The 22,290-nt window shown below is 43.9% G+C and overlaps 2 protein-coding genes across 4 annotated transcripts in view; both read left to right on the forward strand.

The window, feature by feature from the left end:
- The window catches only part of CENPE (centromere protein E), a 36,624-nt gene extending 30,486 nt beyond the window's left edge, over positions 1–6,138 (forward strand). The window contains exons 33-37 of the mRNA XM_053403940.1: positions 183–295; positions 968–1,065; positions 2,182–2,344; positions 4,063–4,310; positions 5,931–6,138. Coding sequence (XP_053259915.1) covers positions 183–295; positions 968–1,065; positions 2,182–2,344; positions 4,063–4,310; positions 5,931–6,049 — 741 coding nt within the window. The 3' untranslated portion in view covers positions 6,050–6,138. The remainder of the gene's footprint in view (positions 1–182; positions 296–967; positions 1,066–2,181; positions 2,345–4,062; positions 4,311–5,930) is intronic.
- Positions 6,139–8,734: 2,596 nt separating this feature from the next.
- BDH2 (3-hydroxybutyrate dehydrogenase 2) lies at positions 8,735–20,944 on the forward strand. Of its 3 annotated transcripts, none has more exons than XM_053403935.1 (10): positions 8,735–8,933; positions 9,740–9,819; positions 11,591–11,669; positions 13,226–13,322; positions 13,747–13,855; positions 15,395–15,455; positions 17,392–17,505; positions 17,683–17,741; positions 18,716–18,808; positions 20,296–20,944. In XM_053403935.1, exons 2-10 carry the CDS (start codon positions 9,748–9,750, stop codon positions 20,347–20,349), a joined length of 738 nt encoding a protein of 245 aa, XP_053259910.1. In that variant the 5' UTR covers positions 8,735–8,933; positions 9,740–9,747; the 3' UTR covers positions 20,350–20,944. The 3 variants fall into 3 exon arrangements, with proteins under 3 accessions (XP_053259910.1, XP_053259909.1, XP_053259911.1); XM_053403934.1 differs by having other exon boundaries at positions 8,737–8,933; positions 9,678–9,819; XM_053403936.1 differs by lacking the exons at positions 8,735–8,933; positions 11,591–11,669 and having other exon boundaries at positions 9,730–9,819.
- The last annotated feature ends 1,346 nt before the right edge of the window (positions 20,945–22,290 follow it).

Raw genomic sequence — 22,290 nt, forward strand, 5'->3', positions numbered from 1 at the left:
TAGTAGGAGGAAGTTGCTGCTTCTACTGTACAACTCTGGTAGCCTGTTCTCATCTGGCATTTAAACTGTTGGTGATTTTTAACCATTGTCTGTAGCTTTCGAGAATAGCCTGCTTGTCAAGGGTGCATAGCAACTCTTCCCCCTCCTGCTTAGACATCTTCTTGCCTCCCTCTTAATTTTAGGCCAAACTTGATGAAGGTGTTGAATCGAACAAGGACGAAATCGAGGACCTCAAAACTCAGCTTGCTAAAGCAGACATGGCAAGAATGAAGCAGTGCAAATATTTTGATCAAGAGTAAGTCCCGTTTTACTTAGCTGGCTTTTCTTTGGTGGCCCCTGAATAATAGTCTGGAGATCCAATTTCCCTGGAAATTGTTAGCCTTACAGGATTTGGGCTTAGACTTCTGGGGCTTAAGCTGGACTCCACTGGCTCCTTAACTCAGGGGAGCCTAGTTGACAACATTGGTCCCTAAGCAGATGGCCCTCTTGTCTGTTCTTTAAGGGGCAAATGGAACTGATGGGGAGGGGGTGCCCCATCTAGCTGGTGAGAGCAGCAGTGAGTGGAGGTAGCGGTTACTGCTGTCTGATTCTTCTCTTCCTCAAAAGCCAATTGGAAATGATAGCCTCTGACAAAAGTAGACTTTGGCCTCTGAAAACATATGTCAGAAAAGTTAGTATTTAAAGTTTGGCCCTTGGTTGACTCCAGTTTTATGTCAATAAATTTCCCGCAGTGGGAAACGGGAAGAGAGGCCTTTGCCTCCAATCCAGCTGGTCTTTTCATAGGTACTTAACAACACTTTTGCAGAGCAACCCTATGCATACCTATTTGGAAGGAAGCCCCAGAGTGTTAAATGGAGCATGCTCCCAGGTATAGTTATGGTTTTGGGGTGGGGGAGGGATTGCAGCCTTGATTTATTTTGCTTTTTTATAAACAAAATGAAGAATCATGTTATTGTTCTTTTCCCAGAATGGCTAATGCAAAAGCTCTCGCGGAGCACAGGGAAGAGCAGTTGCGAAAACTCAAGGAAGAACTTCGCAGAGTACAACAAGAGCAGGATGTGACTGGTAAGCAGATATCAATCGAGCAAAGTCATATTCTGACTGTATCAACTGTGTTTTTAAGGTCTAGATCAGGGGGTGGAACCTCTGGCTTGGGGATCAGATGTGGCCCTCTAGGCCTCTCCAACCGGCCCTCAGGACATTCTCCAGGCCGTACCCATTACTAACTTGCTCTTTGAGTGTCTTTGAACTGTGATAAATGCCTTTTGTTTGCCTGGATGGAAAGATGTGTGTGTAGAAGCCTCTGTGTGACTATTATGTAGCCTCCTGTACAAACCTCCAAGTCACGCCTCTGATCTTGCCCATTTTTTCCCCTGGCCCTTCTTGCCACTGGGGTGCAGCCTCCAAAAGGTTACCACCAAGGAAATGCGACCCCATGCTGCAAAGGGCCAAATGGGCAATCATTAAAAAGGCCTCTTTTACTATTCTGAGTTATGGAGCAGAATAAATAAGATATGTCTAACAAGAGAAGCGAGCATTCCATCTCTGTAAGGCTAGTATTCACAGATTCCTTTGTGTCTCCAAAGTACTTACAATTACTGTAAAACCAACTGATAAAGCTTCCCTTGAAATGTGACGCAATGCTTATGTTGATTTGATTGCAAAATCGGTATTTTTAAAATTGCATCTCACCTTAACAATTGTATTATCGAGGATTTTACAGAGTTCTTTAAGTTTGGAAGTTGAGAATTCTGTGCTAAAATGCCCAGCCTGAACCTATATACCTTGTAAATTTGTATCTTTGATTAATCTTCTAATCTCTATCTGCTGTCTTGGAAAAGGGTGTATTTAGTATTCAGGATATATGCATCCCCACCTTCTATGCACCTCTGCAGACCTGGGAAACTGGCACACATAGGCATAGCAGAGTTCTTAAATGGTACAGTTACCATCCAACGCAGGCATAGGCCAACTCCAGCCCTCCAGATGTTTGGGACTACAATTCCCATCATCCCCGACCACTGGTCCTGTTAGCTAGGGATGATGGGAATTGTAGTCCCAGACATCTGGAGGACCGGACTTTGCCTATGACTGATCCAACCATTCATGTTGTTTGCTTCTGTCAGTCACTGTGATGTTTTCAGTTTTTAACAGGCTCCTTTCGTTAACCCTCTTTTTCAGTAATAGCATCGCACAAAGACAATTCTCAGGTACCACTAGCGATTACTTGTGGCGGTGGAAGTGGAATAATACAAAGTACCCAGCTTCTTGTGCTGAAATCTGAGCATGCGAAACTGGAAAAGGAACATGCTCAACTGAAGAAAAAACTGGAGATTATGTTAAAGTAAGCCCTAAGGTTTATCTGGAATTGTTCTTCTCTCACTATCAGTTGCATGTCTGTTCTTCAAAACTGTGACGCTCTTAACAGTGGCATTTCTGTTGAGACAAATATACTTGTGCATAAGTTTGGTAGGCCATGAATCACAGAATCCTAAGCTGCCAGCCTGCCTTGGACTGCAAAAGCAAGCGGTCTGGTGAACCACAGTATGTGGCCCATGTGTTGCATACAGATGGTGTGGACTGGCTTCTCAGAATGCACCATGCCTTGGCATGGGGGTCCCCAACCTTTCTGGGCCACCAGGACACATGTGGATGTCTAAAGTTGTTGTGCGCACCACAAAATACCCATTTTACAGAGCTCACCCCAGTATGAAAAACACCTCTGTGCTCCCACCCAAAAAAACACAAACGAATAATCCACAGCCTTGGTGAGCACTTGTGTGTGTCTTAGGGGGCACTATGGTACCCACAAGTGACAAGCTGGGGGCCACAAGTGTAGCATATTACATTTAGGTGTTTCTACTGTTAACAGAGAAATCTGAGGGCTCCCTTGGACAAAAAAACAAGGACACCAGCCAGGAATACCAGAGCAAAACAGTGAATTGTTACGTTTGGTATTGTGTAGCAGAGGCCCTTTGAATAGATAGGAAGAAACTGTGATGAAGTGTTTTGTGGGGACAAGTCACAAAAGTGATTGTGCTGATTTTGGTAGTGCATGATGTGCATGATATCTGCTGGAGGGGCAACCCCCCCCCCAACCTATACATTAATTCCTGCAACACTACCAAGGACGCCACTTTTACCATGAATTTAGAACAGATCCCCCCCCCCCCTTTTACAAATCTGCACTCGGCCACAAAGCTCAGTCGTGACCTCTTGACCCAAGCTATGTCCCAGATCTGTTGTGAGTAGGGAATGGGGTGTGGGAGAAGAGTCATGCCTGCTGCCTTGTGTTCCTTGGAGTTGAAAGGCAAGCTACACAGTACAAAACCAATCAATACCATTGAATACATTTGTCCATTCCAGTGTCAGTTCACGACACGTCAGTTTGTAAGCAGGCCAAAGCCCAGCTTGCATCGTTTTGAATGAAGGCATGCTACAGGTGTTTTTTAAATAGTGCTGCTGCCACTATTCAGAAGGGGAGGAGTTCCATGTTTCAGGGGGTGGGACGTTAGAAGCAGAGTCTGATCTCTCCAGCGAGGGGGCCTGGCAGCAGGCCTCCCACTGCTAGCTCGCCTCCTTTCTCCAAATAGGAACTAGTAGTTCAAAACTTAGGCAGCGATCACACGTCTGACAAGAGGACTGATCTCATCTAGGCCACCTCAGAGAGTCATGTGCAGAATTTCATGCAAGGCAATATTTAGAATGAGAAGACTTCCAGTGGCAGCAAGCTGAATATCTTCAGGTAGATCAGCCTGAGGGCCACTAACTTCTAAACACCCTTGCACATCCCTCTACATCCAAGCCTTTATCAGAGTGCAAGGACAGGCAGGCAAAAATACTCAAGAAGACTGTGAAGGGGAAGGCCAGCGTCCTGGGGAGATCCCCAAGGGCCAGGCAGAGAGGTCTACATAGAGGGCTGCCTTTGACCCCCAGGGCTGAGGTTCCCCACTGTTGTGCTAGATGAAGCCAAGCCTTTCCCTCTGCTTGTGAGGGGTGGGTTTTGTAGGCTGAGAGCACAAAAATGACTCTTCTCTTCAACGTGTCTCCTTTGTGTTCCAGAAATGAGCTACTCTGGAAGGAGGAAGTTAGGAAATGGAAGGAGCGGTCCTCGAGGAGGCAGCGGTCCACAAGCGAGGAGCAACAGCTAAAATCACCAAGGAAGACTGCTCCTCCTTCTGTGTCGGAGCAGCCATCTTCTCCCTGTAGAGAGCGCTCCTTGCAACCAGCTCTGTCGTTGGACACACCCGCTCCTGTGTTGTTGAGCTGTCCGACCTTCTTTGATAACTCTCGCTTAGGAGATTTTAAAGGTAGGTAATGGCGTGATACAGGGGTGTGCAGAAGGCAGACTGAGATCTGCTGGGAGACCTCTGGGAGATTTGCCGCAGATTGGCAAGGATTTGTGAATTCCAGCAGCTGGACAACTGCAGTAACGAAACAACTGTGTCCCCACCCACTGAAACAAAAGAAGACTGCCGAAATGAAGCAGGAACCACAGGAATGGCTTGTTTCTGGCACTCAGAACAAATCCCTTTGTTTAGCAGCCACTTGGGGCACCATGTTCTTTCATGCATGTTACAATTGGTGGATGTTGGGGTTCTCAGAAAACACAGTGGTATTATTTTCTATTAATATATATCTACTGCCCTTCATTACAACACCCCCCCCCCCAGTTTTTATTTAGAGATGTAAATAAGTTTATTATTATTTACAGAGGTAGATCTCACAAGCCTCTCCCTTGGTGTAATATACTACCTGAAAGGGAAGAACCTCTAAGAAAAATGCAAATCCCATGAAAAGTACCACACTATCAGCCATGTAAAGTGCTTCAAGGGTGCCTATGACCCTGAGTGCAGGAATAATCAATAATAACTTCTGTTACTTCTCATACACGCACTCAGAATAGGTGACTCTGGTAGGTCCAAAGTAGCTGGCAATAGTAGTTACACCATCTCTTGCATTCCAGTGTTCAGTGTGCCTTTTGGCCCACAGTTCCCCATATGCTGCGGAGATAAAAAAATATAGCCAAAATGCAACAGCAAGAAGCAGGAAAGGCACTGCAAGGGTCTGGGAGGAGCAGGTGTGCGTAGTTAAAACTGCTCTCGTTAAAGCAAGCTGTAAGGTTCTCCCAGTACACTGATGCGCATGGTTGTGTTGCGCTTTGCCATTTCCCGGAGCAGTTTTGATTCTGTTTTAAAGGCTCTGGAATCTTGTAGCACAAAAGCTAGCAGACTTTGTTCCCTCCTTCAGTTGCTCACTCAGTCATGCTGCTCTTCATCGTAGTACAGCAATTTGTTGGCACTTGAGTTCAACTTGGAAACGTAATACTGAGCTGGGTACAAATCATATCTGCCTGTGACTCTTTAAACTGAGTCTGCAGCTGTACTAAATAAATATTTCAAGGTCTGAAATATAGTGGGGTTGTTTTGATTCGTATAAATCTCAAATCTCAACATCTTTTGAGAGAGGCGACTGCTGAGAAGCATTTAAGCATCGTTTTTAGCATAGTTGCAGTGCACTTTCTGCCCTCGTTTGCCAGCCTTGGCAGTGTAATTCCTTAAACATCACTCCTAGTACAGTTTTTCATCTCCGCACCTCCAAAGCGTGGCTCTCAGCTGCACAGGAGACATGATTTAATTGCAGGACATCTAACACAAAGCACACCAACAAATTTAAATGACACAAGTTCAGCTCATTGCCATTTTGAGTTAGTACGGCTTATGAGCTTCAGTTGTCACAACGATTAATGGTATGTGTTGTGCTACGCTTTATACAAAGGCCCAGAACCCTCTACCCACAAATGGTCATTCTCTTCTGAACAATTGTTTTGCCTTCTGGTTGTCTCTAATAATGACAGATGTCTTGAAAACATGTTCTTGATTGCAGCCATTTTTATTTAAACAGATGTCCACTATTCTTTTCTCCAACAGACACAAAGTCTTCAGGTGTCCCGTCCACTGACAGAGCAGCAGAGTCTACAGACAAAAATTATAAGCAGTGGTTTGCAGGCTCAAACAATGACGATGTTTCTAAATGCAAGACACAATAGCTGTCTTGATATTTTTGTGGACACAGATTAATAGATTTCCATCTTCTTTTGACTTCATCATACTTATTTTTAATGTGTTTTTAAAAGAATAAATAAAGAATTGTTGTTGTTTAGTCGTGTCCGACTCTTCGTGACTCCATGGACTAGAGCACGCCAGGCTTCTACTGCCTCCCGCAGTTTGGTCAAACTCATGTTAGTAGCTTCGAGAACACTGTCCAATCATCTCGTCCTCTGTCGTCCCCTTCTCCTTGTGCCCTCCATCTTTCCCAACATCAGGGTCTTTTCCAGGGAGTCTTCTCTTCTCATGAGGTGGCCAAAGTATTGGAGCCTCAGCTTCATGATCTGTCCTTTCAGTGAGCACTCAGGGCTGATCTCCTTAAGAATGGATGGTTTGATCTTCTTGCAGTCCATAAAGAATACCTTTGCACAAATATTTCTGTTGTTGAAACTGAAGTCATCTTTCTAAAGTGTGATGGTACAGAGGTAAATTGAGACGTGTGTGAGCTCATCATGACAACCGCTCCGTAGCCACATCTCCAAGGGGAGTCCAAAAATGTAGGCAGCTGTAGTTGATCCCTGAGCTGGCAAAAGCTGGTATAGCAGTCAGAATGCTGGAATTTGGATCGGATGGCCTGGATTTGGGTTGTTAATCCAGCCTCGTGCATGACTAGTCCTATGCACTGTTCCGTGGGGGGTTAGCGCCATTTAACTCGGTGCTTGCTTCTGACTAAAATAGGCTGTTTGTAGAGCTCTGAGCTTTAAACAAAGGTCTTCAGCCAGCAAGCAGTCTTGCAAAGTGTTAAATGGTTAGCATGAAGCAGAAATCCCATCTCTAACCTCTGCTCAAATATTTTCCCATTTCCCCTATGCTAGCTTTGAAAGCCTCGTTATCGCCTCAGTCACTTGCCACAGCAAGGAGAATCCCGTCAGTTTCCCCTGCCAGTTGATGGAAGGAATGGTCCTGAGTATCCCAGCATCCCCTTCACAAAGAGGAGTTCCATGCATCCACATTGATGAAAGCATAGGGCCCACAGCTGAGATGGGACTGAGTTATGCAGCATGATCCACTCCCCTATTGCATGGCCGGTAGAGTATCACTGAGCCATGAACACTGTTTTCCTTATGCTAAACTTGTGGTAGAAAGCTGAGTGTTTGTCTGGCATTACAGCTCCACTGATACTGGTTCATCCTCCCTTTAAAGAAGTAAAAATATGTGAAGGCTAAATCCTAGATAAGACAGGCAACACAAGGTTACCAAGCGGTGAGTTACACAGCACATGTTAGCTTCCAGGGTCCCGTTGGTAAGCCTGCCATAGACAAAACAGATGCATTTTTTTTTTTTAAGTTTCTAGATCTGGTTCCCAAACTTCCATGGATCACTTGAAAATTGCTGAGGGTCTTTGTGCACCATTTAATGGCTTTTCGGCCTGTTGTAGCAATTGTAACATGATGCAATGGGACAATGGATGATCTTTAATTGCATTTTTATTGTTGCTTTTATTTCTTGTGTTTCATTGTACTACAGTTTGCATTCCATAGAACTCAAATAATACCATAAATGACAATATGGGAAATTAAAAAAAGCAACAAAAATTACAAATAAAAATTTAAGTGAATATTAAGGCAGACCTGAATGAAGTTCATGGACCACAATTTGGAAACCTCTGTTCTAGTTGATAATGTATGACTGTAAATTGATAAAAATCGGAAGCAAGACCTAAGCAAGATTTTAATTTGGTGTGTCGATGGCCATTGGCAGAATACATGTGGATGTTTGCCTAAGTGTATGCAAGTTGCAGAATCTGCTTGCTTCCTTGTGAGGTAAATGAGTTTAGCCAGGTATAGAAATAAGCTTCCTTTTTTCTGATGGTTTACACAACCCTCAGCATGGTCTGCATTCCCTGAGATTCGCCTTAGTATAGCTGGCAACTGCCAATAGTAATAAAAATTAAAATAGGTAGATGTAGCACTTTCTCAGTCATGTCCTTCCCAAAGCCAGCATGGTGGAGCTTGCACATTCAAATAATCTTTTCTTTTTAGAAGTAATTTATTGCTGTTCATTCAGTGCAGTGGGCAGTATTCAACTAAATGTGTGTGAGTGGAGCAATTTCAGTTTGAATTTTTCGCACTCCTCTCTACACATGCTCCACCTGCCTCCCCCCCCCCCCCAAATCTGCTCCAGGTGGTTGAGGGAGCCATGAGAACAGATTTAGGGAGTGCTGTATTAAATACAACCAGATGTACCGTAATTTTATCTAATTCATTTGTGCGGCATGGCCAACTGCTGAACAATTTTTATGAATTACATCTAGCACAAAAAATCAGACCTGTTAGCTATCCTGATCCTAGCATCTTGGTCAATCCATTTTGGCCAGAACTTTCCATGTGGGTGACACATTTTTTAGACATGCATAATTTTGCAACACAGTAATTCAGTTTTACTAGCAAGCTAGAGGTTAAACTAACCCCTTTCCAACCCCAGGAGTAGCATGGGGAGTGTCTGCGCAACACATCTACACACTGCAGCCGACACATCCAGTTTGGAAAGCTCTGGCTTAGCCTATCGACAGTAGCATGAATTAGAGATATATTAGACATATATTTAAACTCCTCTCCGGTTAATTGAAAGCAGTGCCGTTTTGCCAGTTGTCTTTGTTCATAAGTAGCAGTCTGATGCCAACAGTCTTTTATGCATTGCCATAAAGTAGCTTAACCCTAAACTTCACTAGATGGCAGTATTTACTTCTACCACGGCAATGACTTATCTTAACTCGGAAGCAATTTGCCAGCACACTTGAGTTGAATCCCAGCATGCTCTCTGAAAAACACAAGTAACCGCCTCCTGGACAAAGGTCTCCAAAGAGGTTTTCACAGCACTCCTGAGGTAAATTTTTCCTCCATTCTTGTTCCTTTTCTTTACAAATAATAGACTCTTTCATTTGAGAATGGATTCTGGCAGATGAGAATTGTCTGCACTCTGGCAGTTTGTGTGTGTGCCGTTAGCAAGCATAAGTAGCTTTGAATTATCTCTGCCTTTAGAAAAAGGTTTTGCCATGTGGAAAATAAGTAAAATAACCCAGTCATATGGGTGGCATATAAATAATAAGAGTATTGTTGTTGTTATTGTTAAATAAAGGACTCAAAGCAAATGTCTAGCCATATGCTTAACCAGGGAAGTCCTAATCCTGCTCCATTCTGCCTTGGTCAGACCACACCTGGAGTACAGTGTCCCGTTCTGGGCAGCACAATTTAAGAAGGATGTTGACAAGCTGGGATATGTGCAAAGCAGGGCAACCATATATCTAAAGGACTGTCACATGGAGGATGGGACAAGCTTGTTTTCTCCTGCTCTGGAGGGTAGGACCCAAACCAATGGATTCAAGTTCGACAGTGGACGAGTCTCCCTTAGGAGGCTCTCCTTCCTTGGAGTCTCTGCTATCCCTCATACCAAGGAAACCAGACCTCCTGGAGTCTCGCACCTCTCTGAGCTTGTGGTGGCATGCAACAAATATATTAAAAGCAGTTGATCAGCTCCTAGTTACGCAAAAACGAAACCCTGCAAATATATTGAAATACGTGTGTGATTGGCTCTACAACCAGCATGAAAGATAATGTGCATTTCTTGCAGCTGTTCCTTCTGTAGTTGGTGCTGGTGAATCAGATACCACAATCTCTTTGAATCACCTACAGGGGGCACGATGGGCCGGCTGGATGGGAAGGTAATACTGATGTCTGCTGCAGCACAAGGAATTGGGCGAGCCACAGCTATTGTAAGTCTGGGAACTCTTACTGAGTTTGCTTTGGGTTGGATTTTGTACAAATGCATCTGCAAGCAGCTGTCACAAAAGTACTTGTGCTTGAATGTATTTAGATAGCGGTGAGGACTTGAGAAGGAGAGTACCTAGGGCAGGGGTCAGCAAGGTTTACCTTGCCTGAGCCTGTTCACTGCCGCGGAGCCCCCTCCATGGGCTGGAGTGAGAGTGCGCGTGCACCATTTTCTGCGTCTGTGCAGATGCAATTTCCAGCATCCGTGTCTGTGCAGACATGATTTCCGGTGTCACAGAAATGAGTCCCCATGCCGCGCTGTGCCAGTTTAGCACAGCGCATGGGGACTCGCCGAATGGCTTGTGGGCCAGTTAAACGACCCCCATGGGCCGCTTGTGGCCCATGAGCCTTAGGTTGCCTACCCCTGACCTATGGGTTGGCTTAGGCCATGGGGGTGCAAAAATCATGCCTTTCCACTCTAGTTTGGAGTGGCTAGAAGGCCATTTATCTGTGTGTGTCAGGAGTTTAGCCTACACTCGAGTAGGACCCTGAACTGGACACATGCCTGACTGACATGGTCCCTCCCTCCTGGTCGATTGTTCGGGAGCTTCATAAGCTTTCTTCAGCCCAAACATCACAGCGACCGATGCCAACCAACACCGGCACACTTAGGGATCTGCAGAGTATGCACATCATGCACGTGACAGACCTCAGCAATTCAGCGTTTTGGCTAATCTACTTTATTTACATATAAATACACACGGAGCACTGCAACATGGCTCCCTCTCTCTCTAGCATCAGACAGCAAAGAGAAAAAGAACAAAGAACAATAGTCCCACTTCACGGAACACAGTAACACAAACATCCTGTCTCCATCACTTCCCACTCTGTGGAGTCAAAACATACCGCGTCATGTGAAAGACAAAAATCCCATGACTGCAATCATGGAGCAGGAATTCTAACAGTGTGCTCTCTTGGCTGGCCCTCCGCTGCTCTGGGCAAGGCATCCAGGCTCCTCTGGGTTCCTCGTTGGAGGCATCCAGTCGCTGGCGTGGGCCATCACAACAACTCTGCAGCAACCTCCCCATCGCAGCAACTTCCCCAGTCACTATTAGAAGTGTGAGTGGTCCCACTTGGAAAGGGTGCAAGGGGTATGGTGCCAAATGCCAGTACAGCTTGCCAAGGGCACAAGGGAGCCTAGGTAAGCCTCCGCTCTGAGGGAGGGAAGAAATCACAAAGGGGAAATCTTCAAGTGATCAGAGCTAGAGAGTGTAAACCAGGGATGGGGAACCAGTGGCGCTACAGACACCATTGGACTCCTGCTCTCATCAGCCCAAACCAACCTGTCCAGTCATAGAATCACAGAATTGTAGAGTCGTAAGAGACCCTGGGGGTCGTCTAGTTCAACCCCTTGCAATGCAGGGATGTCAGCTAAAGCATCCATGACAGATGGTCTGTGAAAATGCCTTCGTATTTAGGAACAGAATATTCCAAATACAAAAATATTTTATTTATTTCACATAATTTATATGCCACTTGATTGTGACAACAACAATAGAGGTTTGGTTGGACTATAAATGCAGTGAGAGGATGTGTCATTTGAATCCAATTCTTTGAGAAATCAGTCTTACCTAACTCTGTGTTTGATGTTTTGATGGCAGCTCCTCACAACAATCAGAACATTATCAAACCAGCTAACTATCCATGGCAGCTAGGAGGCAGAGCCCATGTTTTAATCTGTTCAGATATTAACTACATTTGGTTTGGTTTTGAAAGGCTTTTGCAAAAGAAGGAGCCAAGGTCATTGCTACAGATATCAATGAATCCAAACTCAGAGAACTGGAAGCCTATCCAGGTATTTCTTTAGTTATTTTGAGCCTCAGTCTGCTTCAGATTTTGGATGGATTTGGGGAGTGGAGTAGAGTAGAGCAGAACAGAAATATACCTTGTGAAGAGCAATTGGGGTGGGGTGTCCAATGCATTTCACGTTTAAAGGTGAACTTACCTAATTTGCAGAATTTGAAACAAGATGTCCATTGAAATCCGTGCTTCTCTGAATTTTGCAGCGTAGTTCTCCAGCCAAGTAATGTGTACATAAATACATATACTAGTGTAAAGTGCACATATAAATATATATAATAGTGAAAATAACATGCAAAAATGCATTTTATTAGAAAAGGGAAGAGTGGAGCGTAAGGAGTTTTGAATTATTATTATTATTATTATTATTATTATTATTATTATTATTATTAAATGCTGTGTACATCTGTATCTAATCTTGCCCCCCTCTTTAATTTATTTATTGGAGTGTGTTTTTCTTTTTGTAAGAAAAGAAAAGAATAAAATAAAATCAGGATTAAGGGGTGTTTTCAGGGCTGTGGAGGGTGTGTGTGCTGTGTCCCCTTGGTACAGTGGTGGAGGAAATGCTCTGTGGTGGGGGGGGGACGACAAAATTGTGGGGGTCAAGGAGGGCCGGAGGGGTGAGAAATGTCCCTATTTTCATCTGAGGAATGCTGGAGGGTATGAGTCAGTATCTTTGTGCTCTGTAAGGTTTGCTTCCAAGTAAAACATATGTTGTAGGTACCTTATAAAATTAGCCTTGAACACTGCTGGGTTTGCCAGCAAATTCCCAATCAAATTCCCTTGCCTCTGAAAATAAAAAATAAAAGTCCTGACCTGCGTTCTTAACTGAACCCTTTCAGAGCATTGCCTGGCTTCAGATAAATCCAAGTTTTGTAGCAAAAAAATAAAGCTTAATAGCATTTTCTGTCATCTGTATTACTCAGCAATAATGGTTTGATTATAGCTATTAAGCTGCTGACACCTGGGTAGTGTTAATTTTCTTTTGTTAAACTCTGATGTGGAAAAGCAACAACACTTTTTCTACTGAAGGAAATTATTCATCAAGATTCAGGTGGAGCTGTGTGCATTAGGCCTATATTTACAGTGATTTAATATACTTTGAGGACAGCTCACTGGTGGGGATGAAAGCCACCCACGCAGAGCTGGGAGAATTTCTGTGAAATGTGATCACGCTGCCCCTAGAGGTCCTGTTGACTTTAATGGAAATATATTGACATTCTAGACCCTTTTGCAACTTCTCTTCACATGAAGATGTATTGGAAGAAGGGCATGAATATGCCCGCTGACCACACTTCATGCACAGAGCCAAGGGCCCAAAAAAGGGTGCTCCTCTCTGCATACAATCCTACACAAGTGAGTGCTTAATGTGATGGAGAACTCTGTACAACTGAGCTTCTAGCTGTGCAGAACACTTACATGAATTAATTTGTATGTGCAGAGTTGTAAAGTCGCTCACTGCACGGACGTGTACATACATGCAAGGTAATCATCCTTTATCATGAAATCAAAACAATATTGCCTATTCTGATATGCTGATTTCCTCAACAGGCATCCAGGTCCGTGTGCTGGATGTCACCAACAAAGAACAAATTGAAAAACTGGCCAAGGAAGTGATGAGAATTGACGTTCTATGTAATATTGCAGGGTAAGCTGCCGTCATGGGTCAATTGCCTTTCTCAAAGTGCTTTTAAAACAGAAGCACTGGGCTTTCAAACAGCCCCACACTGTGCTTTGAAGTCCCAACAATTGGAGCTTCAAAGCTCAGGACTCCCTGATGTTACTATGACCCTCGTGGTCCCTTCCAACTCTACGATTCTCTGAAAGGTGGGCAACGCAGCCCGCCTATCAAATTTGACCCTGCAAGGGTGAGGAGATGAGAGTTTAGCCCACTGTCCAGGAAAAGATATATCCACCCAGGTATATAACTTTAGAAGCTTTGACAACATAAGCAGCATAAAAATAACTAAAATAAAATAAAAGCCTGGACAACTTCAGCCGCTGAAGGTATATTTGAAAAGCCCTGAAAGCACAGGAAAACAACCTGTTGTTCCTTGTGTCTTTTATGCCAGATTTGTCAGTACGGGGACCATTTTGGAATGTGAGGAAAAAGACTGGGATTTCACTATGAACGTCAACGTTCGCAGTATGTATCTGATGATCAAAACATTCCTGCCTAAGGTAAGGCCAACATGCTGTTCTCTTACCCTTTAGAGGTGTAGCTCACTGTGTGCTCAGTAAAGGGCTGGTAAAAGTGGTGTAGGAGGAGGATGAGCCAGGCTGAGATATTATTTGCAACTTACAATTCTCAGAGCGGTTTCACAATCCATCTCTCTTCCCAGGGAACTCTGGGATTTGTAGCACTTGGGAGGGGGATAGGAGTCTCCTAACAACTCTCAGAGCCTTTAGCAAACAATACTTCCCAAGATTTATTGGGGAAAGCTATGACTGTTTAACCTGGTATGATTCTGCTTTAAATATATAGTGCAGATGGGGCCTTAGTCTAACCTCCTCCTAATAATTTAATAATTTTTTTTAGTTATTTACTGTACCATAAAAGGTAAACGTAAAGGGACCCCTGACCATTAGGTCCAGTCGTGACCGACTCTTGGGTTGTGGCACTCATCTTGCTTTATTGGCCAAGGGAGCCGGCGTACAGCTTCCGGGTCCTGTGGCCAGCATGACTAAGCTGCTTCTGGCGAACCAGAGCCGCGCACAGAAACGCCGTTTACCTTCCCATTTACCTATTTATCTACTTGCACTTTGATGTGCTTTCAAACTGCTAGGTACCCACTAACAATTTTTCTGAAGCATTTCTTCTGGGGGCCCTCCACACTAGTGTTTTATCGCAGGTGTGTTCTGCAACATGGTTTTGACCATTGTTCATTACTGGTGGATTAATTCTGCTTTGGTGTGTGTTGTGATCCTCCCCCAATGCTATCACATTATTGTTGTCCAGAGAGACTATAGTGCAACCAAGGTGGGAAATGCCCCCCCCCCAATCCCTCAGGACATTTGTGACATAAAAAGTGAGATAATTTCAGCAGGAAGTTGCAGGATATGCACTGATGGGAAATGAAGCAATGTGGCCGTCCCAAAACTTTTGCGGGTGCAAAGAGCATTAAACAGAATCACATAGGACCATCGTGAGCAATGTATGTGCAAATGAAAGGATGTTGGGGGGAGGGCCTTAAAGAATTATCCTGTCATGGGACAGCTTATCATGCCATCAGTTTTAATGAAATAAGGTGAGAGCAGAGAACCTCACTACGTATTCCATCGCTGGCCACGAGACTCGTGGCATGAGACCAAGAGCATATAGATCTTTCATTTGCCCATCAAATATGTGTTAATCCTTCTATGATCTTTGTGTGTGAAGTTTTAAAGCATCTGACAAAAGCTTTCTTTTTCAGTTCAATTAGAATCATAGAATCATAGAGTTGGAAGAGACCACAAGGGCCATCGATTGCACCTTTTAAAAAAAGAAAAGATAAACTACATTTGTGAACCCAAAGTTCAATTTAATTGTTTGAAATGACACAGTATTACATGAATGTCTTGCTTACGGGCTTCCCATAGGCTTCTTGTTGGCCACTGTGAGAACGGGATGCTGACCTAGACTGGCCTTTCTTTCCACTGTTCCAGCAAAGCTTTTCTCATAGTCATCTGCTTGGTGTTCTTATGGCATCAAAACATTTTGTGTTTGCATTTTTCAAATAGATGCTGGCGGAAAAATCTGGTAACATCATCAACATGTCTTCTGTGGTATCTAGTATCAAAGGTCAGTAGCTTCGCAGTTTAAGCACAGCAAGGTTCATGTCATCCTTACCTTATTTTACACATATTTTAAAATGGACTGGTGCCTGTGATATAGGATATTTGGGGGCTATGTCCTTCTGGTGTTCTGTTGGTCTAATACCAATCTAAGGGTCATTTCACATGAATATCTGTATTCATCTTGTCTGGTGGGGACTTAGATGCAAGTGACGGGTACCCAGTGCAAAAAAAGCCCCACATTTTATGAAGGTTTATTACTGCAGGAACTACTTGCTGTCTTTTAGCATGTTAAAGATTTGTTTCAAAATGTTCCTATGTATTTTGATTATTGTGAGTTGCCATGGGCTTCCTTGGAATAGGGAAGCAGGTTATAAATTTGACATAACAAAACAAAGTTTTCACTATGCAGGACATGGCATGCCAGTTCTTATTTTATTATATTATTGACTTATCATAAACGTATGTAGAAACTAACATGTTAACCATACAAATAATAACAGAACCATACACAGAGCATATTCAGTATATATAAAAAACAGATTACAGAGATGTAGTTGCATATAGCCAAGTTTTTAAGATGAGTCTATATAGCCCAGCCACAATGAGGAGTGCCATTTCTGACCTTTTATAAAGGAAGCTGCTTTCAGCTTTACGGCAGCTCCATGAATACTTGGTCTGCCACATCCATTACATCTTGATGGCTAGAGTGGCTTCTTAGAGCCAAGGCTGCACTCTGGAAACATCTGCCTCTGCTTAGCACTTGTACCATGGCGAGCATCACTAAGTGTGTCCAAGATGATGTTGCCCTTGCTGATATACTCTTGTCAATGCTAGAACAATAATAATATAGTGTACCTAACTTTGTTTGGCAGTCTGTTTAAGCTTCCTTTTGTTGTGGGATGAGAACTGCCAAGAATGAAGCATCAGACTTGGAGCAGGAATGGGCAACATTTGGGCATCCAGATAATAATAATTATTTATTATTTATACCCCGCCCATCTGGCTGTGTTTCCCCAGCCACTCTGGGCAGCTTCCAACAGAATATTAAAATACAATAGTCTAGTAAACATTAAAAGCTTCCCTAAAGAGGGCTGCCTTCAGATGTCTTCTAAAAGTCTGGTAGTAGTTGTTCTCTTTGACATCTGGTGGGAGGGCGTTCCACAGGGTGCTGCCACTACCGAGAAGGCCCTCTGCCTGGTTCCCTGTAACTTGGCTTCTCGCAGTGAGGGAACCGCTAGAAGGCCCTCGGCACTGGTCCTCAGTGTCTGGGCAGAACGATGGGGGTGGAGACGCTCCTTCAGGTATACTGGACCGAGGCCGTTTAGGGCTTTAAAGGTCAGCACCAACACTTTGAATTGTGCTTGGAAATGCACTGGGAGCCAGTGTAGGTCTTTCAAGACCGGTGTTATGTAGTCTCGGCCGCCGCTCCCAGTCACCAGTCTAGCTGCCGCTTCTTGGTTTAGTTGTAGTTTCCGGGTCACTCCAACTTCCATCGTCTCTGCCCGTCATCCAAGCTGGCTGGGGCTGATGGGGGCTGTGGTCCAACCACGTGTGGAGGGCCACAGGTATCTCACAGCCTTGCTTTTATGGGTTGACCAGGGGAGAGGCAAAACTGGGGTGACCTCCCAACAACTGCAAGTAATAGAAACCTTGGGTAGAAATGGAACAGCTGGAGAGATGGGGTCTAAATAGTGCATGGCAATATTCTCAGGGGCACAGAATGCAAACACACAGACACACAAAAGCTTTCTTCTATAAAAATCTATCTGTGCAATATGTTTTTAGAAGAGAACAGGGAATAGAAGTTCAGCTCATCACAAGATTATTTAGAGACAGCCAATGAGAAGGCAGGATGAAGGCTATATAGAGATGCAAAATGAGCTTTTGCATTCTTTGGTATGATCTGATTTCCTGATTCCCACCCCTGATCTCTTTCTCAGGAGCTGTTAAGAGGTGTGTCTATGGTACCTCAAAGGCAGCAGTTATTGGACTTACCAAATCCATAGCTTCTGACTTCATTGGGGAAGGAATCAGATGCAACTGTGTTTGTCCTGGTAAGAAGCTTTCCACCATCTTTGTTCTGTTTCCAAGTTCATGCAAAGACATCTAAAGTTTACATTTCAAGGGTGAAGCCCTCTGGGCTACTTATTAAAGTAACTAATATTTTCAGACAGAGGAGTTACCATTTCAATACCTGATGCCATTTAATTAATGTTTGGGTATTTTCTTAGGCACTATTGAGACTCCTTCTCTGCAGGAGAGAATCCAGGGCAGCCCTGATCCAGAACAGGTGGGCAATACAATTTAATTTTTTGCATTATGACACACAATCCAGCAGTGATAAGCTATTTAAAGCACCTTTGTTCTCCACAGGCTGCTTCAAAACATTCATTTTTCACCATTTTGAACCTGGGATTTATAACAAGTAAATAGAGTAAAAAGTAGAGTGAAATGTAAAAAGTACCGGTAAACAGATCCTCCTCACCTCTGAATATAGACAACTTATTCACCGCAAGCCTTTTTTGCAGAATGTATTAATTGGCTTTGTTTAGCCATCATAGTAAACTATGGTTTATTCATAAACAACACTGTAGCTGGTTGTAATGGGAATGAGCCTAGCCTACCTGTAGGCTTATGTACTCCCCGATCCTCCTCTTGTTTCCAATTTGCATTAACTATAGTTAAGCACTAATAAACCATAATGATTTTAGCTATGATTTGTTTGCAACAAGTCAACTTCAAACCATGGTTTGTGAAGATGGCTTGTTGCAAGCAAACCATAGTTAATATTAGCCTGTTTTGTCAGATAACACAACTGGCTGTGGTTATTCAAAAGCAGAAAAGAAAGCTTTTGTCTGTAAGAGGATTATAAGGGAAGTTCGTGTGTCTGTGGCAGAGCTAGGCTTGCCTAAATGCAACAACTGAGCTCACAACCCTATCGTTTAGAAGGGGCAGAATGCTCTTCTGCCTGTTGGCAGCTGTTGAAGTGCAGCCTCCTTTATAAATATTGACATCTCTTGACCCCATGTACAGGTTACCTTGGCAGTTAGATGTCTCAATTTGCCTTGGCTTTCCCCTCTATTTTCTTTGAACAGTATCTTGGGAACAACATTCGCGTGGAAGTTTGATACACTTCCAAACTATTCTAAACGATCTGGGTGTGGATTTGAAGTATCGCATGATGAAAAATAACGCCAGGGGAAAGTCCTGTGTATGAGAACCACGTCTAGATTTATTGATGCAGTGAATGCTTTTTATCTCCAGGCACTGAAAGACTTTATGGCCAGGCAAAGGATAGGTAGGTTTGGGACAGCTGAAGAAGTAGCCCACCTGTTTGTATACCTGGCTTCCGATGAAGTAAGTACAATGGGTCAGCCATATAGCAGTACACCAGGTTGTCTGAAATAGTGCCTCTCTAACAGCTAGTGCCAACAGGCTTCTGTTTGCTGACACCTGAGATAATGTGTTTTCAGGGCCCACCCTATTCCCTTGACTGTAATCGGTTTCAGCTGTTTCTAATTCTGAAATTTAAATTATTGCAACCCACCCTGGCAATTGCTGGTGAAGCACAAGCGGTAGTAACAACAACAACAATAATAATAATAATATAGAACTGGGTGGGGGGCCTTAGGCCCCCTCATTCTGGCCCCCAGAACAAGCCACAGGCCCCATTGCTCACCAATCCTTGTTTGAGTGCTTTTGACTGGCTGGAATGGTTCCTTGAACTTTTCTTTGTCTAGAAGGAGGGTAGAGAGGGGTGTTTGTATAGCAAACTCATGGCACCAAGATAAAGTGTTCGTTTGTTGTTCTAGCCACTCAGAACCTTTAATTTGAAGCAAGTAATGTTAGCAAGGTGGGGTTTTGAATCCCAAACTGTGTCAGCGAGTCGGAGGGGTGGGCAGAGGAGGCTGGTGGAACAGGATGGTCCAGACAAAGGGGTCAGCGATTTGTGGGGTTGTGCCACCCGTGAGGAAAGAGCCAGAGGAAAGAGCCTGGGCAGTCAGGGACCGGAGGAGAGGAGGTTGGGGAAGAGTTGCAGGAAGCCGAAGAGGTGGAAGAGGCAGCCCCAGAGAGAGATGGGCCATTAGAAGTTCCTCCATCTCCTCCCTCACTGACTCCAAGGACAAGGAAGGGTTTACAGTGACGGAAGCAGCTGGAGCTGCCACACAGGAGACGTCAGTTGCTTGCGTGCACCATGTCAGATGAGGGTGTGTGTGGTTGTGTTGTTGCATCCCTGGTGTGTCTCTTCCTTGCACCTTAGGAACAGATATAATCCAAGTGCTTTGCCAATAAAGAACTATGCTTTCCATCGCTTGTCCCCACCAGGGCTAGGTGTGCTCGGGACAAACTGTAGTTGCAATCCCTACAATTTAAGATCCTTCTTACATACTTGCACAATTGTCTCAAACTCTTCCTCTCTCTGCTGCCTTGCCCCATCCAGTGAGAGCCAAACTAAGCAGGACAGTATCAATGCAATGAGCAATGCACTGATGTTAATGGAAGCTGGTGTCGTAACTGGGCCCAGTGCCATCAAGTGAAGGCAGTGGAGCCTGCTCAGAATCTAGCGGCACCTGTGTTGTTTCAGTCCCATCTGCACAAGGCCCCATTTTGGGGATTTTCACAGGCTACTGCTGGCAATCTACCTCCACTTCCAGTCCCGCCCAAACAGGATTTATATTGCAGCCTTAATCCTTTCACAATGGTCATTTAGTCATATGGAGTTCAATCAGCTTCTGAAACATTTAATATTGGTTGGGACCACTACATTTATAGTACTGTATTTACTGAGGAAACAATGACTTGAATAATGCTATATGCTCAAACTTTGTCCTTGCTTTCTTCAGTCAGCATTCATGACTGGCCGGGAGTACATCATTGATGGAGGCTGGAGCATGTGACCTGGTACCTGGAGATTTCTGTTTGCAAATGCTGAACGTCAGAGCTTGCAACGGTTTCGATGCCTAAAATGAACAATTTAATCAACCGTCTAATAGGTGCTAATCCAGTCTTTCTCTACGCAATGGATTTGTTTTACATTTTGCTTCTCATTTATCATGACATCTTCACTCCAGCTTTTGTGTCCACTTCAATCAGATGCATGTAATCCTAAATTGCTAGGTGTGTGCACTCATGCATGCACATAGTGGGATGGGGGAGGATCCAGAAGAGTGAGGTCAGAGGCAAATAAGGAGCATAAAGAACAAACGCTGCCAATTGCATAAAGCAAAAAGTGTTAGTGATGGCAACAGAAGCATCCTGGCATTAATAAAATGATTAATACAAGAGATGGAATCAAAAACCCTCATCACAGTTCTAAGTCATAGAATTTGATTTCCGAATCTATTGTAATTCAACATTTTTATGCTGGAGCGTCCTTTGATGAACTATGTGGCCCTTTCAGTTCCACAATTACGTGGTGTGCCTTTGTTCCAGAATGGCTACATGTTATTGCCTTACAAGTGCCTAATAAAGTTAATTCCACTACCAATTAAATTTAGTTCTTTTCAGTTCCATGCGTGTGCGGGTACAATCCTGCTTCCTCTTGTACAACACGGAGAGCCATCGGAATTAAGGAAGGCTATGGAAATTGACAGCTAAAAACAGGCTTTTAATAATTACCGGTTGGAAATCAAAAGGAAGGCTTAAGCCGCTTGCAGTGTCTCTCTTTTCACTTTTCCTCAAAAGATATCACAGGCTTACCATTTACTCAAACTGTTTTTCCCATCTCACTGTGCAGAGTTTGCTAGCTTGTGCCAGACTTGTGTCCGGGATTGGTGCAGGGTAAAAGAACTGGGTACATCTGAAAAACAGCCGCCTTGCTTTAGTAGCAGACCTTATAATTCAGAGAGGGGAGCGTCTTTTTACACAGGGCCACATGCCCGTATTTGGCAGAGGCAACAGTGGGCACAGCAGTGATTGTAAATTTTGCCTTTGTATAGAAGGGTAGTTTCCACACGCACACAAACACACCTTTCCATCAAAGGAAGCAAGAGGCATTATCAGTGCTGCAGGACACATTCCACCCAGGCAAAAATGCATGAAGCAAGGCCAGAAGCAGTGGTGGCCTGGGGAGAATCTAACAGGCTAGAGAAGCTTGGAAGGGGCTGCATTTGAACCCTGGGCCAGAGGCTTCCCACCCATGGAATAATGATTACATGAGAGCAGTCAGTGTAGGAGACAATATTTACCTAAGTGGACCAATGGCCCATGTTGGTGGAAGGCCACTTCAGGTATTCATTTTTTCAACATCTCATAACATGAAACTGTGGGAAGAGGTCCATCCCATTGCCACTCTGCGAAGGAGCTTTCGTTTCCATACTAATCCTCTTCACGGAGCTTGCCAACAATTCTTAACTGGCTTTTTACAAGCCAGTCTATACGTGTTTGTCAAATCATTGCAGCAATACTTTTTCAGACCTGCTTTGGGGGGGCAGTGGAACGCCACTGCAGCATCAGTGTGGAAAGGCAAAGGTTTTTCAGAGCTCCTCTGACATTTAAGCAAATTAATGTGATACATTAAGGCTGCAGTGGAGGGGATGCTTGCTGTTTTATTAATTGTGTAAGAACAAATAAACATGAAAACAAATGCATCTTCCCTAGCAAACAAAGCAAACCCTAATACTCTAGGGTGAAAGGTTCTAACTTAATTTGCCTAATGGTCATCTGGTCCAGCAACCTGTTCTCAGAGGCCAACCATATGCCACAAGCAAGACATAAATGCAATAGCACCACCCATGTGATTCGCAACAACTGATAGAACCTACTTTTTGTGTACACTCTATACCTTTAAAGCATATTATTTCTCAAAGAATTCTGGGTACTGTAGTTCACTCCCTCAC

This window comes from Podarcis raffonei, chromosome 9 (assembly GCF_027172205.1).
Source record: "Podarcis raffonei isolate rPodRaf1 chromosome 9, rPodRaf1.pri, whole genome shotgun sequence".
Taxonomy (NCBI): domain Eukaryota; kingdom Metazoa; phylum Chordata; class Lepidosauria; order Squamata; family Lacertidae; genus Podarcis; species Podarcis raffonei.

What these genes read in the sequence shown, in the direction of transcription:
- BDH2 (XM_053403935.1), top strand. Translation starts at nt 9,748, where the DNA reads ATGGGCCGGCTGGATGGGAAGGTAATACTGATGTCTGCTGCAGCACAA. An exon ending in TTGGGCGAGCCACAGCTATT is followed by an intron (nt 9,820 to 11,590) that starts GTAAGTCTGGGA and finishes TGGTTTTGAAAG; the next exon opens with GCTTTTGCAAAAGAAGGAGC. An exon ending in AGAACTGGAAGCCTATCCAG is followed by an intron (nt 11,670 to 13,225) that starts GTATTTCTTTAG and finishes TTTCCTCAACAG; the next exon opens with GCATCCAGGTCCGTGTGCTG.